The 15,353-nt window shown below is 45.4% G+C and overlaps 1 protein-coding gene across 1 annotated transcript in view; it reads right to left on the bottom strand.

Moving 5' to 3' along the window:
• Window positions 1–15,353, bottom strand: part of LOC105665893 — a 42,790-nt gene that overhangs the window by 4,204 nt on the left and 23,233 nt on the right. The window contains exons 5-6 of the mRNA XM_048407354.1: window positions 9,770–9,955; window positions 32–362 (exon numbers count right to left, since the gene is read on the bottom strand). Coding sequence (XP_048263311.1) covers window positions 32–362; window positions 9,770–9,955 — 517 coding nt within the window. The remainder of the gene's footprint in view (window positions 1–31; window positions 363–9,769; window positions 9,956–15,353) is intronic.

A 15,353-nucleotide genomic window follows, 5' to 3' on the forward strand; every position in this document is an offset into this window, starting at 1 on the left:
TGTTCGATTAAAAACGCTAATATATCGTTACCTTATCGTTGACAGATTGCTGGTTGTTGGCGGTTGCAGCTTTCATCGGTGTACCATGGGCGTTTCCATTTTCCTGGCCAGGTTTCGGCGACGAGTTGGCGTGTCGATTCGTCGAGTTCGCCGAGGATTTCAACAGGGGACTGGAACTGGAGTCGTGGTCGACGGTGGTCTGCGCATTGCTGGTAACAGCGTCGCACCCTGGCAACGGAGGAGCGGTTTGTCCAGGGGTCGGTGTGATGGGTTTTCCACCTTTTATCAATTCAACTATCTCGTCTGCTTCCCTCGAAAGATCGCCGTCTGGTCTGAACGGATTATCCCAACCACTGTCCGTACTGAAAATTCATTTTTTCCCATTAAAGTTTTGCCATCGTTCGTAGACGAACGTACACGATACCTTTAGACGCTAAATTATAGCGAACGACCTCGCGCGGCTAATCGCTTTTACACTAGAAACATCTACCTTGAAGTTTCAATGGTTTGATACTCGTTTCAAGCTCGCCGATAACGACCAAGTTAGGTGTGCACGTATTTTTGTTCGTTAGCCTTCTTATTTCGTGCTTGAAACGTAACCATAAATTAGGCTTAATTATAATTGCCACTCCTGGTTAGCCGTGACATTGACCACGATATCGGATTCCATCTAATTGCAGCCTATCTTCCTCCCCCTCTTTGGTGTTGCACGTGTAACGAGTGTACACGCGATCATTCTCGCCAGCAGTTCGTCTAACGTTCACGATTTTCATTTCATCAATTCGTTGTACTTTCCACATTTTCTATTTACTCGTTCGACGTTCCGAAGAAAATCAGATACAAATATCGGTGTATCTCGTTAAACAACGAAAATAAATCTGCGAATCGTGGATTCTCGTTTGTACGAGTTCGCTGCATCGAAATGTAATCGATAGAAAAGATAGAATGGATGGTAAAGGATGGTACGATGGGAAGGGGAAAACGAGAATAAAAGGAGAGTATTCGATGGGCAGGAAAAGTAACGTTAAATGGTTAGCGTTGGTAGGCTCGGCGGAACCGTTGGACCACAGCCAACCAGACTAATAATGTTCGATATTGCGAAACTAACAACGAGTGCCGACTCTCCCTCACTTTCCCTGCTGCGATTAATCTTCGCAGATTGCATTCCATCGCGTTTGTCCGCAGTTCCGCCATCGTGCACCGACAACAATGGGAGGAGCCGTGGGGATCCGCGCGGCGACAAACCGACCGCCTTTCACATCAACAGGGAACAAGGAAGCGATCGTGTTATTCATATTGTTATCAAGAAGTTGATCAACGACAGGTAAACCAACCATCGACTACTGTAAATCCGCTTTGAGAGGAGTATCTTTTGAAGTTGAACGAGAAAAACTTTTTCTTTCAAGGACGTTGGCGTCGAGACTTTCATTTCAGAAAAATCTTTCTCCATATACTCAGAGCTAGAAATATGCTCGAGTGTTTCTTATTTAACCCTTTGCACTGCGAATTTTATTTCAATTTCGTTAGCAGCAGCTGCTAACGTCTTTAAGTGTTTTACTTGAAATTTACTTGAACCAAAAAATAAGACAATTTGAATAAAGAAAGAAATTAAATACCAGTTTTATTCACTCTAGTGTTTCATTTCCTAATTTTTAGCAGCAGCTGCCAACGCCTTTAAGTGTTTTATTTGAAATTTACTTGAACCAAAAAATAAGACAGTTTGAATAAATAAAAGAAGAAAGAAATTAAATACCAGTTTTATTCATTCTATTGTTGTATTTTCTAATTTTTAGCAGCAGCTGCCAACGCCTTTAAGTGTTTTATTTGAAATTTACTTGAACCAAAAAATAAGACAGTTTGAATAAATAAAGGAAGAAAGAAATTAAATACCAGTTTTATTCACTCTAGTGTTTCATTTCCTAATTTTTAGCAGCAGCTGCCAACGCCTTTAAGTGTTTTATTTGAAATTTACTTGAACTAAAAAATAAGACAGTTTGAATAAATAAAGGAAGAAAGAAATTAAATACCAGTTTTATTCACTCTATTGTTGTATTTTCTAATTTTTAGCAGCAGCTGCCAACGCCTTTAAGTGTTTTATTTGAAATTTACTTGCACCAAAAAATAAGACAATTTGAATAAATAAAGGAATTAAATACCAGTTTTATTCACTCTATTGTTGTATTTTCTAATTTTTAAGTGTATGATATATCTCGAAAGAATTTCCAGGATGCAATCCTGCTTTTCTTTCGCACGTTTCACAAGAAAACGTGGACGTGAAAGAATGTCTGAGATAAAAACTGATGTCGAGTCACACTCGACATAGCAGTGCAAAGGGTTAAAGCGCGCCGTGCGTATTTGCTTTGTACCGAGCGGCTGTAAATCGCGCGGCAAATACGAAACAAGCGAATTTGGGAAAGGAACGACGAATGGAAAATTTCAAATCGAGAGCTGCCACAAGCCAATGAATTACGAATTTATTTTCGATCTGTCGTTGCGGTATCAGCAACGAACTGTATCTGTGCCAACGTCCGTAATCGTAACGCAATGTACGCAGAAACGAAACAGTTTGCTTTGCGCGCGACCATATTCCTCGCGCTATTATCCTCTTCGACTCTCGATGGTCCACACGGCCGGTAGACTCCAACGAACTCCTGAAAACTCGCGTCTTTCGTTCGATCGGTTTACGCGCGATAGTCGCGTAGTTCCGTTGGACGAGCGAGAGCTCCTCCGGTCGGTTCGTTCCAATTGCGTAAATTTAAGGTGGAAACTAGCGTGGGTGGAACGTGCTGGTCCGCAGCTCGTTTGCTTTTAAGAGGATTACCTTTCATTGCCATCCGTCTCCTTGGGCACCTTGATCACGTAATACACGTGGCCTCCGTGGGTGGTCGTCATTTTGCTCGCGCTCGCGAATCCACGTCGTTCGATATCAACATCGGAGATACGCGACGAGTTTACTCCGCGCTACTTCCTCGAACCAGGCACTTTATTACACCTGGACGTGGTAACGATCGCGATATCGACTCACGGAATTGTCCATTGTGGTTCTTCTCTCGATCGCTCTTCCTTTTCCCCCTCTTTCCCTATCTTTCTCTCTCTCTCTCTCTCTGTCTCTTCTTTTAACCGAACTCGATCTCCTCGTCACTCGTCGACGTTTTGCCTAGCGGTTCAAGCGCTTCCTCGACCCTGTCACCGAGAGAACTCTTCTGTGATTTCGCACGGACCAACTCGAACACCGGCGTAAGACTTTATTTTTAAGCGGATTCGTGGCGGGAGATGTTTGCAACTACCGCTCACTGTCTCTCTCGCACGCCCGCCCCTCCCACCAATCGAGCTTCCACCCCTCTCTTCAACTTCCCCTTTCTCTGTTTATCACGGAACGTCGACGCAACCCGTTATTTCAAGCCACGTCCGCGTTCAACGAAGTATCCTTCGATCTTTTCCAACGTGACTTTCCAAGCTGAACCGCATCCTCGAGCTTTTTTAGACCGCGAGGAGGACGCTCGTTTTCGATATCGCGAACCGCTGGAATTCGATCTCGGAATAAACTCGGGGATGACTCGTCCTCTCGAGAACGGAACTCGAAACCAGAGCGTGTCACCGTACGCTTTTTCGCGGACGAAAAGACGATTCGTGAGAACTCGGCGTTAGTTTGCACTCGGATGGCAAATAAAGCGGATGGAAAGCCGGCAGTTTGTTTCCACGTCGATCGTAACGAAACGCATAAGCTGTCCATCGATCCGCCTCGCTCGAAGCTGACCTATTTCCTCAAAGTCCTCGACCTATTTACTCCGATTCCCGTGCTGTCTGTCGCCGTCCACCCCCGCCGCCCTCGTCAACGGGTTTATCCCGTTGCGGCTGCAGCGAAAGAGGCTGCTTTGCCTTTGTCGGTTGATTCCTTTTCGTTGGAAAAATTATCTCGCGAATTCCCCTGGGAACGAGGCAGCAGCTTTCACGGCGGGGAACCACGTCGCGTGAACGGCGACTACCTGGCAGATCAAACGACGACCATAGGTTTCCTTGTATTATTTACTCGCTATTATTTGCGCAACCGGCGTACGAAGGTAGACGCGGCCGGCATCGATCCGATTCTGTTTATAACCGGTGTATCCTACACGTATGGCTTCCAGAGAAGTGAATTCTCAGCGATGCGCGATTCTTACAGACGGCCGCGATAACAAAGTTATCGGTGCTCTGGCGATTCCGTAGTTTCGTTCGATCGAAGCTCGTGAAAACATCTCGTTATCCCTTGATCGGTTTCCATCGGGCGAAATAATCGCTCGGACGATACGTTTGCCCCCTTGGCGTTATAAATAGCCGCGAGTTCGATGCACCGAATTAAATATACAACGATGTTTTGCCTACGAGAGGGAAGATATTGCTCGCACGATGACAAGAAAACGTGCTGACACGCGAAATTCCACACCTACTTCTTCCAGCAATTTCCACGTGCACGACGAGCGTCGAATTGATTTACTTTAGCGGCTAATAGGTAAGACATGCAGCTCACCCTCGGCAAACGACGAGATTACTCGGCCCTTAAGGGGCTGAATGTCTCGCCAGGAGCAATTTGCTCGGCCGAATTCGTTACATATTTCAAGCGATGACATTTTCAAGATCTCGATTAACGAGCGGCACGACCTCGCGCTACGTGTGTGCTACCATCAGGGACGAGCGACTACGTGTGCTGGCTTCTATACACGCGCCATCCTCTCTTGTCTGGTCGCTGATGATTTCACCGATGGGGTTGGCTAAGGGTGACGCGACGAGGGTGAGTATATGGGTCATGGCTAGTGGCGTTCTTGCGCGCACTGTTTTCCGCTCGCCATCCACCACTGGCCCACTACCGTCTTTGTCTATTATTTCGCAACGGATGCGCGTTCCTTTGGTCTTGCAATTTATTGGTGTTGGGGTATATTACAGGTGAGAAAATGAAAGAAATAAATTACAAGGCTGGCGATTTTCGATCAGCCACGAGTAGATACCGTAACGAAAAGTACGGCTAACGAGCGCCAGGATTAGAAAACAGTCTATTTTGCTATATTCGTGGATGCGTTTACACGACGCTGCGATTATTTATGCTAATGAAATATACATTAGCGGAATTGGCCAAGGTGAAACATATTACGATAAGCCGTGCCAATGCTTGCGATCGAGCCGAGTCTCTTTTACGTCTTTTAACGCGTGACATTGTTTTAAGGAAATCGAGTCGCTTTCACTCGCGTTCCTCGTTACCGGCGTCCCTCTAACGAGCTCCGACTCGACCCATTCTCTCGTTTCATCTTCCGAGATCGTCGCGTCGATCTCGATAGATGCAACGAAAGGGGACTCGTAGGATGGTGCTCGGTGTGAGAGATAATGGCCGAGAAATTCCCAAAATAAAAAACACGCCCACGACCGTTAATGTCTTGGAAAGTGGAGACGTCGGAATTCTCGGTTACTTTAGAATTTAAAAAAGAAAAAAAGATGACCAGGACGAGCGCGCGTGATTGCGACGACGAGTGTTCGAGTACATGGGATGCGTACAACTGCGCCATCGCGTAAGGCTGCGGTTGGTTTTTCCGCGACTGCGTCGTATACTCTCGTCGGGCCAGGAAAATTCAGCCGGAGGAAAGGCGAGAAACGCGGACGTTAAACGCGAGCATGAACGAGTCGCCAATAAACAGACATGTAGGCCAGTGTGTTGGTCGCGACGCGACGCCACGCACCAATTGATTTCCTCCGCGGCAACCCACTGACTCGATCACAGACCAACGGCTCGTTATTCCATCCAATTTGCACCATCTATTTCATAAAACTGCGTACTAACACGCTACATGTTCAACTACGCGGTTCCAGCTTATATCTACAACTCCATCGAGTACGCGACTTTTCTGCTCTTACGAACATCGTTGCAAAGCTTACGAACGCTGCAATTTTAGCTGCACGCGATGTAAGCGAACTGGCTGGACGAATGGACCTTCCCGTGACGGTCCTTTCGGCTTCTCCCTTGAGCAACCTTGAGCAACCAGAGAATCTAACGAATTTGCCAGTGTACCGTTCGTTAACTATTTATACTAAGTTCGAACAAAATAGATCGATATAGGTCATGGTTCTCGGGGAACTCTTTCTTCTCTTTATTTTCTATCTTTGGTAGCCACGAAGACGGCGCAACGGTACGCTGGTCGCGGCGTGTTGGTCCGTTTCTATTTTCAAGGAGCCGCAGCTCCGTATTCGCTAGAGCTTCTGGAGCTTACGACTAGCGAAACTATGCGGCCGACCTTTGCTACGAGTCTGTCGGAATTCTAGTTTCGCGCTACAGGAATAGCAAAGGTCGATTTCCATCATTCTCGTCGACTATCCTCCTCGTCGAGGATGAAAAGACGACTGCGAGTGGTACGTGGCGACGATAACAGGACTCTTTTCAAAACAAGCTTTTCAAAATGCTATATCGACGAATGACGAAAGTGAGCCGATATATCACAACGCACGCGAGGCTTACGAAGTTTTGCGAAGGCGATCGTCGATCGTATTGCGCGATAATTCTGAAACAGTTCGCGTTATTTTCCATGGCCGTGGAATTCCGTGCGCCAGCTATTTTCAAAGGAAACCCGTGACGGCTGAATTTTGACCGACAGACCTTTTCGAACGTGCAAACAGCGGCTAAAGCGATTTCGTCGCTTCCGCAACGACGAGCAAAGGACGTAATCGAGATGGAACGGTGACACGTTCCGGCGCGGCGATTTTAACGGCTATCGCATCGTCATCGTGCGAAAATCCAACGAACGTTGAAGTGGTGGAGGAAGAAGCTCGCGCGTATCAGCCTGACGGCAATCACCAGGGATCCCCATGGAAGGAGGTCCGATGCATTCGGGCGCACGCCGTACACCGCACACTGCCGACCACGGACAAAGGAAAACGCGGTGCACTGTGAACCAACCGATTGAGAGCACGGCTCTTCGTTGGTGCAGCCGACAGCACAACTGGCGGCTGTCCTACCGCACCTCTGCACATCCACCCACGCTATATCGATCGTTCCTCCTCTCCCTGGCTCTCCTCTACCCACTTCCTTCTCTTCCTCTCTTCTACCACTGTACTAGTACCTAGTATTCCTCGTGGTGGCGGTACTGTTAATAGTAGCATCGCAGATGCTATTTGTACATTGGCTATTCGGCTACTATCAAGCACCAGCCACGCTTCTAATACGCTGTCTTGGCATCGCCGTGGCCAGACGCACACACGCCCTTTCGCCTTTTCCAACTTGCAGCCTCCGTTACGTCCGATCGCCCTCTTAGCGTTGCAGACGGTTTGGTAGACGATCTAACGCGCCCTCGTCAACGTTTCGTCGGATAACAACAGGTGCGATCGACGTAAAAACCTAGTATTGCATTGGCAACTAAGTGACTGCGGATTTTGTCACTGGCTGGTATCGACAAATCCGCAATCGCTTAGTTGCCAACATAGATAACGATCGTTTCAGACATTGCGCGCGATCAGCTCGCCCGCACTTGTGCAAAAGTGGAAATTTTCACTTTCAAATTAACGCTTTACGCATACGCACGTCCCACCGGCAACTCAAGCGCAGATTCTCCGTGGCTCCGGCTCTGTTTCGGTTTCGACTCTTCGATACCATTCTTTTCGTTCATCGCGAACAGTAAGTTTCACAAATTGGTATAAAACTATGGGAGTTTACAAAGCAACGCAACCGGGCAAGGTACCTTAGTACTAAATAACAAATTATTGCTCAAATAATGAGAAAAATTGTCGGCGACAAAAAGCCGATTAATAGGCTACCAGTCGGTAAGCGTCGGCGACAAAAAGCCGATTAATCGGCTATCGGTCGGTAAAGCGTTAAACTGTCGTTCCACTCGGCAAAAGAACTTCGTTAAGCTCGAACCGGCGATTTGATAAGGGCGAAACGACTTCCGTGTATACGTCTCGTGAAACTCAGCTTCCTGTTATTGCGATTTTATGGCGATTTAATCGCGCTCTGTGAGGAAAACACGTTTACTCGATTAGTGGGAGAAGGAAGGAAGACGAGATTTCGTTAAACCGGTAGGAGAGGAGCAGGACTCGAGAGTTACGTAATTGGTCGCGGCGTAGTAGATGGCTGGTGGGACAAGGCGAACAATAGAAAAGGAAACGGCGGATGGAGCGCGGTTCCAAAATGTTTCCTCGTTAGCCGCGCGCTTCGACTCTCGGTACGCAACGCATGTTTTGCAGGTAATACGCGGAACACTTGGTTACGCAACGCTCGTGCAACAAAAAGGAATCTCGTGACGAGAACTAAGAAACGATTGTGTCACTTCGCGCAACTCTGATCACCTTCTCCAACCTTTCGAGTCGTCGGACAAAATTTTTCAGCCATCTACGACTAAATTTGCAATGCTGCTCGAATTACGAGCGAATAAATCGTTGCAGCAACGGTCGTTTCTAAACGATTCTAGCAAACTCGTTTTTCAAACACTTGTTGCCCAGTTCGTTTAACCGCGATCGAACACGTATCAGCGGAACGAACGGGCAATTGCGATCATCAAATACGTAGATCGAAGTCAAGGCAGCGATCGTAACTTCGTAATGACTTGGTAACTTTCGATACGCTTATTACGCGTGTTCGTCGCTTGCGTAAGAGAATCGTGTTATTTAAAAACGGAATGTTGTGTCGTGCAAAAAGGGTACACGTAAGATACAGCTTCGTAACGCGCGGGTACGTTGCACCCTGAATTATCGATCTTCAGATCCTACCTTCTTTTTCCTTTTTTTTTTTTTTTTTTAACCCCTATTTACGTTTTTCTTCTCGGTGCAGCGATCAGCTGTGTATCACGCGAGCAATCATTTTTATCGTGCAAACAGATACGCGACGAGCAGTCTCCGGCGTGAAAATGTACACCGAAACGTAAAACGATACGTTGAAGACGGATTACGATTTAAAATGAAACGAAGTGGCGCGCGAGAGAGAAAGGAAAGAGATAGGGGAGCGAATGATCGGACAGCAAATGATTCATAAAACGATCGCGTCGCAATAAAGGCACGCGTGAATAGCGAATGCGTAACGGTTACTCGATCAACGAGTCTGTTTATAACGAGAGAGCTTCGTTCTGCGTCTGCGTAACAGTCGCAAAGAAACGTAAATTGGTAGCGCGATACCGTTCGATAGAAAAAGATAACGGCAGAAAGACGGAGAAAAGCGGAGAGACCGAGGGGACGGCACGTCACTTCCGGTCCATTAAGAGCAACACCGGGGGGTCACTGGTGTGTTGCTAGCAGGGAGCTAATTATAATTATAAGAAAGGTAGTGGTTCTCATTTGATCGTGTTCATCCAGATTTTTCGATAATTCTTCCAGATGCTTTAACAGCAGGGGCATCGTATTACAAAGAGATACGCCAGTTCCCAATGCGCAGGCAACAAAGCAAACGAACGTACCGTGATCTAGGCACGTCCTCTTTGTTTACGTCTCGTTGCTACCAAACATTCAGATATATTTATATATTTGCTATTTGTCAATACCAGCTAATGACAAAATCCGCAACCACTTAGTTGCCAATCCAATACATGCAAACTACGCCATGTTTTAAATTCGCTTTCGCAATAGCGTTCGTACACGCGTCCCTCTAAATCAGAGAAAACGATCGCATTCTCGGATGATGATCAAGGTGACTGAACGAATGTAATACAACGAGGCGATCGATAACTTGAAGACGTAATCGAGAAGGTGCTAGGTACGAAACCGAAGGAAACCAAGCGAAACGAAACGAAAGCAAAGGGAAGAGGAAGAAAGACGAGAGGCTTACCTGATTTGCGTGTGATAGGCGGGAGCTGTGTGTTCGGTGTGCGTAGTCAGCAGTTCGGCCGGAACGGTGTCCATGTCGATCGGTTGAGTCCTCGATATCGCGATAGGCTGCACCTGAAATACGCCGGGCGTTGTCGGTGAAGGTTGTGGACCTAACAACGACACGCGTACCATTTCCCTACCTTCGCTGTAAAAACAAACAGAACGAAAGATCGTTAAAATCGTGTCCAAGAGGATATTCACGTTCGATCATCTTACATTCTAGGGCGAGCTACTCACACAGACGCGGTGCATCCAGCAGAACGCGAAACTTAAAAAAGCAAAACGTAGTCGTACAACGACACAAGTAACGCGAAAGCAATATATGATTTTTATGTCGAAAAGTGCCAGTACATTTGAACGCTACGGATAACTAACGATATTTTGTATTTCATTGTTATCTCCTCAATAACTTTTATTGAACAAATCTCGAAACATTTATAAACTAATAGTACGCATATATAATAATATAGACGTATTTCATAAAAATAGTGGGTTGGCAACTAAGTGATTGCGGGTTTTGTCAATACCACTTAATGACAGGGTCCGCAATCACTTAGTTGCCAACCCGATAACAAATATGGCGAACGCTGTTGCGTTGCTTGTTTCTCTTCGCAATCGATTAAGACGAGCGATTTCTCGACTCAGTTTTTTCAAAGACCTCCCGACTCAAACGGTTAAGATGGCGATGCTTCGCAGGATTAGAACATCCAACATTCACCGTTTCGATTCGATAGCGGCGCGAGGTTCATTTCTTCGGAAAGGAAGAAGACAGAAAATAAGGTTATGTTGAATGAAGAGAACGTTTGAACGAACCAACTGCACAATAGCCGGTATCCATCGAGCGATTCATTATGTATCACTTACGACATGAGAACCGAGTTAGTTAACGGTGATTTATCACGAAATGCTTTCTTCCTTGGTGATAGTTTTTCGATCGTTAAATATTTCGTTGGGCTCACATGTTGCACGAATGGCATCGTGCCAAAGGATACGCTGACACTTGCCAATTTGTGATATCGCTTGACAATCCAGTATGTAGATATACTAAAACCGGAAACATCAAAATGTCGTTAACTCTGATCGAAAATTGTTGTTTCTCATTAACGTGGCGAATCGCGATCAGATAGAATCGATAAAAGCTTAGCCGAACGATCGAATTCAGCGAAGCCGCTTTTAAAAACGATGCAACGCGTCCTTTGAAAGTAATTCCGTTCTTATCTTGCCATAAATAAAATTACCTACAGGTTATTTCATTTGCCAGGGGAAAAAAAGAACGCGTGTAAAATAACGTGGAGCGACCTTGGTTGGAAGACGGTAAAACGAGGAATTTGCCTCGGGACGGATCGTCGCCCCATTCGTTCAATGGCTGTTTGCCACCACCCTGTGGCGTAAACGGTGACCCTCTCACTTTTCAAGGGGCGCCCCACGGATTGCGGAGAAAGTGTTTAATCGATATTTTTCGACGGCGAAACTTCGCACGTTGGAAAATTCTACGCACTGATCGCTTCCGATTATGTCTCGCAACCGCAACTAACCGCTTTCGCTTCCTCTTCTTATTTCATTATCAATCAACTATCACACCTTATATAGAAACGCAGCGACTGGTCCCTTTACTACGGAAACTCTAGTTTCCATTTATAGATGGCGAACGGAATTAAATATCGACCGAGCGTTTGTGCTCGCGATAAATGAAAACGATTGGAATTAGATAAATTATTAATCACTTAACGATCTGGCGGTAAACATTTTATCGAGCGAAGCTTTACTACAAATGTTTTGAAATACATCGAATGGTTGCTGCGCCAGCTATGACTTTTTTGTTGACATTTATTACGGATTACCACGTTTGCCGGAAGTACGCGGTGTTCGTCAACTATCGCGCCAACACATTGTGTATCGATGCGCGGTTAATCGCGCGGCAATTTGCGCCAGTATACGTTCCGTTGGTATAAACAACAATCAACGAATCCGCTCGTTTTCAAATCGTTTCAAAATGAAGCTACGGTAAATGGAACGTGTTCGAATACTATGCATTACAAAAGCACGATTTTATTATCGAAACCACGATAACGCGACGTATATCAAAATGGCTCGATGTTATTGCGGTTACCGACCAACTATACACCCTCTACTGTTATGGCAACAAGACGCGATGGCTCGAAAAAAACCGACCTGTTACCGAGCGTAGCGAGTCATCCTCTTACGCAATCGGTACGTTCTTCCATGTCGACTTTCGCGTCCAAGTGGGGGAGCAACGGGAAAAAAGAAAAAAAGAAAAAAAGGGAAAGGAAGGGAAAGGTAGAAGAAGAGGGTAAAAAAGAACGAAAGCGGAAAAGAAAAGGAAAAGAACAAGAGCAGTTTTACGCAAGGGAAACGAAAGAAATCGAAAGGATGGAGAAGCAAAGCCGAGGTCTGGCTTGGAACCGGTTTTACCATTCCACGGTCACGCGACTTTTCATCCCGATGCAGCCGGTTACGAAGAAATCGATCTTACGACGATAATGCACGAATGTTACGCGCGTTCAACAACGAGAGAAATCGACCTGCGTATATATACATAGATGCAGGCTATCGAACAGCACGCGCGTACATGCGGCAAATACGATCAGGAAAAAATAGAAATACAGAGACTACGCGTGTATACGATTATTTCAACGAGAACGTCTCGGCCTGCTATACTTTGGCCTCCCATTCCCCGACACCTACGTTTGTCACGTTCGCTACGTTTCCTACGGTAGCATGCGGTCTGACGTCATGGTGCATTTAAACACCTACGCTATACGATTTAAACTTTAGACCTTGAATTCGTGATATCATACCGCGCTGATGATGATCTCGGTATGTCGAAATGTTTTTCGTAACTGTCACCAGACTGTACCCGCGAGCAAATACCCTTCGACCGTGCCTTTTATTTCAGTCGATATATCCAACCGGTCGATCGTCACGCCACTATTTAACACGCGTTAATTGGAAGCTCGACGTTCGATTTTCGTAAGCGATATCAACAGTGTTAATGTCATCTAATTCGTACGACCCATGTGCTACTTCAAACCGAAGCTATATCCAAATACGTGTAAATTATATACGTGTAAATTATAATCAAGTAGGTACTTATTAAATTTTAACCCAGTTTCGTAGACGGGCGTCTTCTTGGTCGAAAAACACACTGGAGAGTAATGGCATCGACTATTGTACGAATAAGGGGCGGATGGTCGATGAATGATACGTGGGCGCCACTGCGTCTATAACCCTACGAGGTCGACTTCTCTATACCCGTACTCAAACGACAGCGTCCAGTGATATCGAAGAAAATTGATATTTCCAGAAAATAAAATCAGGGATAGATGCGTTATTTTACCAAGAAACTTCTTTTTAAAAGAAGAATCTAAAGAAAGCATGTCGATGGTAAACGGTCGAACATCCCAAGATTTAACAATGATTAGATGAGTAAATATTTTAGATTCGTCACGGGATGTGAATTATCGACTGCTGCTTCGATCGAGATTACCCCGTGTTTTTCATTTTGGGGTACGCCCATTTCGTTTCTACTCAGCGGCATATTTTTAACTCCTTACGCTCGCCAGAATCTATGTAACGACATATAGCACATGCGATTGGTTGTGCGCGATGGACGAGTGTGTGAAAAGTTGTACAGGATCGTCGAAAGAGTTTGTATGACGCGGCACAAACTCCCACATACGCCGCGTCAATTTATATTCATAACTGAGAGGAATTTCTCGTTGGAAACCGGCTTTATTCATCTCGATTTGCGCGTGCTTCCCGCTCAAATTTTCCAAGCGGCACGGATGAACGAACGAAAGACGGATATCACGTCTTAAACGTTTAACCGTTTTAACCGTTTAATCCGTAAAAGGAGACACGCTTGAAACGCGATTCTTCGTCGTGAGCTCGGTGATATACATTACACAGTCTGATCACGCATGACCGACTAGCGTTGAGCTTCGATATAACGCTTAAATCGAAATTGTACATACGAAATAAAAACCAGCAAACAAACGTTCCAATTTTTGTTATAGAAACGAATAATTTTCATCCTACCGCAATAAATTACGAAATCTAACTTTTACGTCGGTCGCCACGCTTTCTTTATTGAGTACGCTCGTTAGTGAAATCCGGAAAATAAAAAACCGCAAGTTAATCGTTGGAACGAGTGAACAAAACACATGTATACGTATCGTATGTAAAGATATAGAAAAAAATAAACGTTAGAAAAAATAAATGATAGCCAAGCAAAGAGAGATAACGTTATTATCAGAGTGGGCTAAAGATTCGACTGTATGTATTTCAATTTGTATTTCAATTGGCGATAACGACTTGAGTATGTTTTACTTTGCGATGTTCTATTCCTTAAACGGAAACTTAAACGAACAAGAAATTTCGTAAGTGAATCTGGCAGCGTATTTCAGAAAGCTGATCGTTAGACGTTCGATAATTAATCTATCGACGATCATAAAATAAAAATGTGCATTATTGTTAGACACTATACTTGCAACGCACTTGAACCGTATACGAACTACGCTTCGCCTCTGGCTTCAGCTTTAGAATATAGTAGTGGTCGGGAAAAGGAGGTAGTGTAGTATGTATAAGATGAACATTAAGTGCAAATTACTAGGTTAACGCGAAAACGTTACCTCCCCGAGTGGCGGTACCGGTTTAACAAAAGGAAGATCCAAAGATTCGAAAGAAAGGGTCCGTAGTGTGTCAAGATGGCTCGTCGCCATGGTAACTAGCCAGAGAGTACTCGGTCTCTTTTGCATTTTCACCCTCAGTAACTACCATGTTTCTCCCATCTCCACCTTCCCCTTTTACTACATTGGTTGGTACGGTTTATAGACTTTTCAGAGAGAATCGATTGCACGGTAATACGCGTAATCATCGTCAACGAGTAGATCTAGAAGTGTACGCACAACTAATCTCTATCATTGTGCTTAAAATAGAAACAAATGAGCGATTGCGAGAAAACTATCGAGATATTTTCTTTCGATACGACTGCGTTCGAAGGAATGGTAATTTGAACAGCGATTAATTTTATCGAAGTCACTGCTTCAATTCGCCATGCCCTACCAAGCAAACGAACGATCGTTCTGTTTACCAACGAATAGCCCAGAAAAGAAGAATCATACCTGACAGATGAGAATCCGTCAGCTTCCCGTGGCCGTGGCTCGGGAACAATGACGAGAAGCTCCTGTAAATACTCCTGGCATGCAAGTTCTTTCCCCTGAACTTCGATCAAGCCCAACCGGTATCACTCGGTAATGCTAGACACTCGCGAAAAAGGTACACAGAGCTGTCGACCGATGCCCAGGTACGACACGAACTAAACTTCGTCTTCCGGGAAACGAAGCTACGCGTCGCGAAATCGATCGTAAATCTTCGGCACCACGCCTGCGTTTATAGGCTTCCCTTGCTCCACCTTGTCTGGCTTTACACTGAGAACGACCCACGGCACAAGGCATAACCCGACATCGCGTCGAACAACTGCGACGGTGCTATGCTCTCTCGGCGCTTTCGCGAAACATCCC

This window comes from Bombus terrestris, chromosome 7 (genome assembly GCF_910591885.1).
Source record: "Bombus terrestris chromosome 7, iyBomTerr1.2, whole genome shotgun sequence".
Classification (NCBI taxonomy): Eukaryota; Metazoa; Arthropoda; class Insecta; order Hymenoptera; family Apidae; genus Bombus; species Bombus terrestris.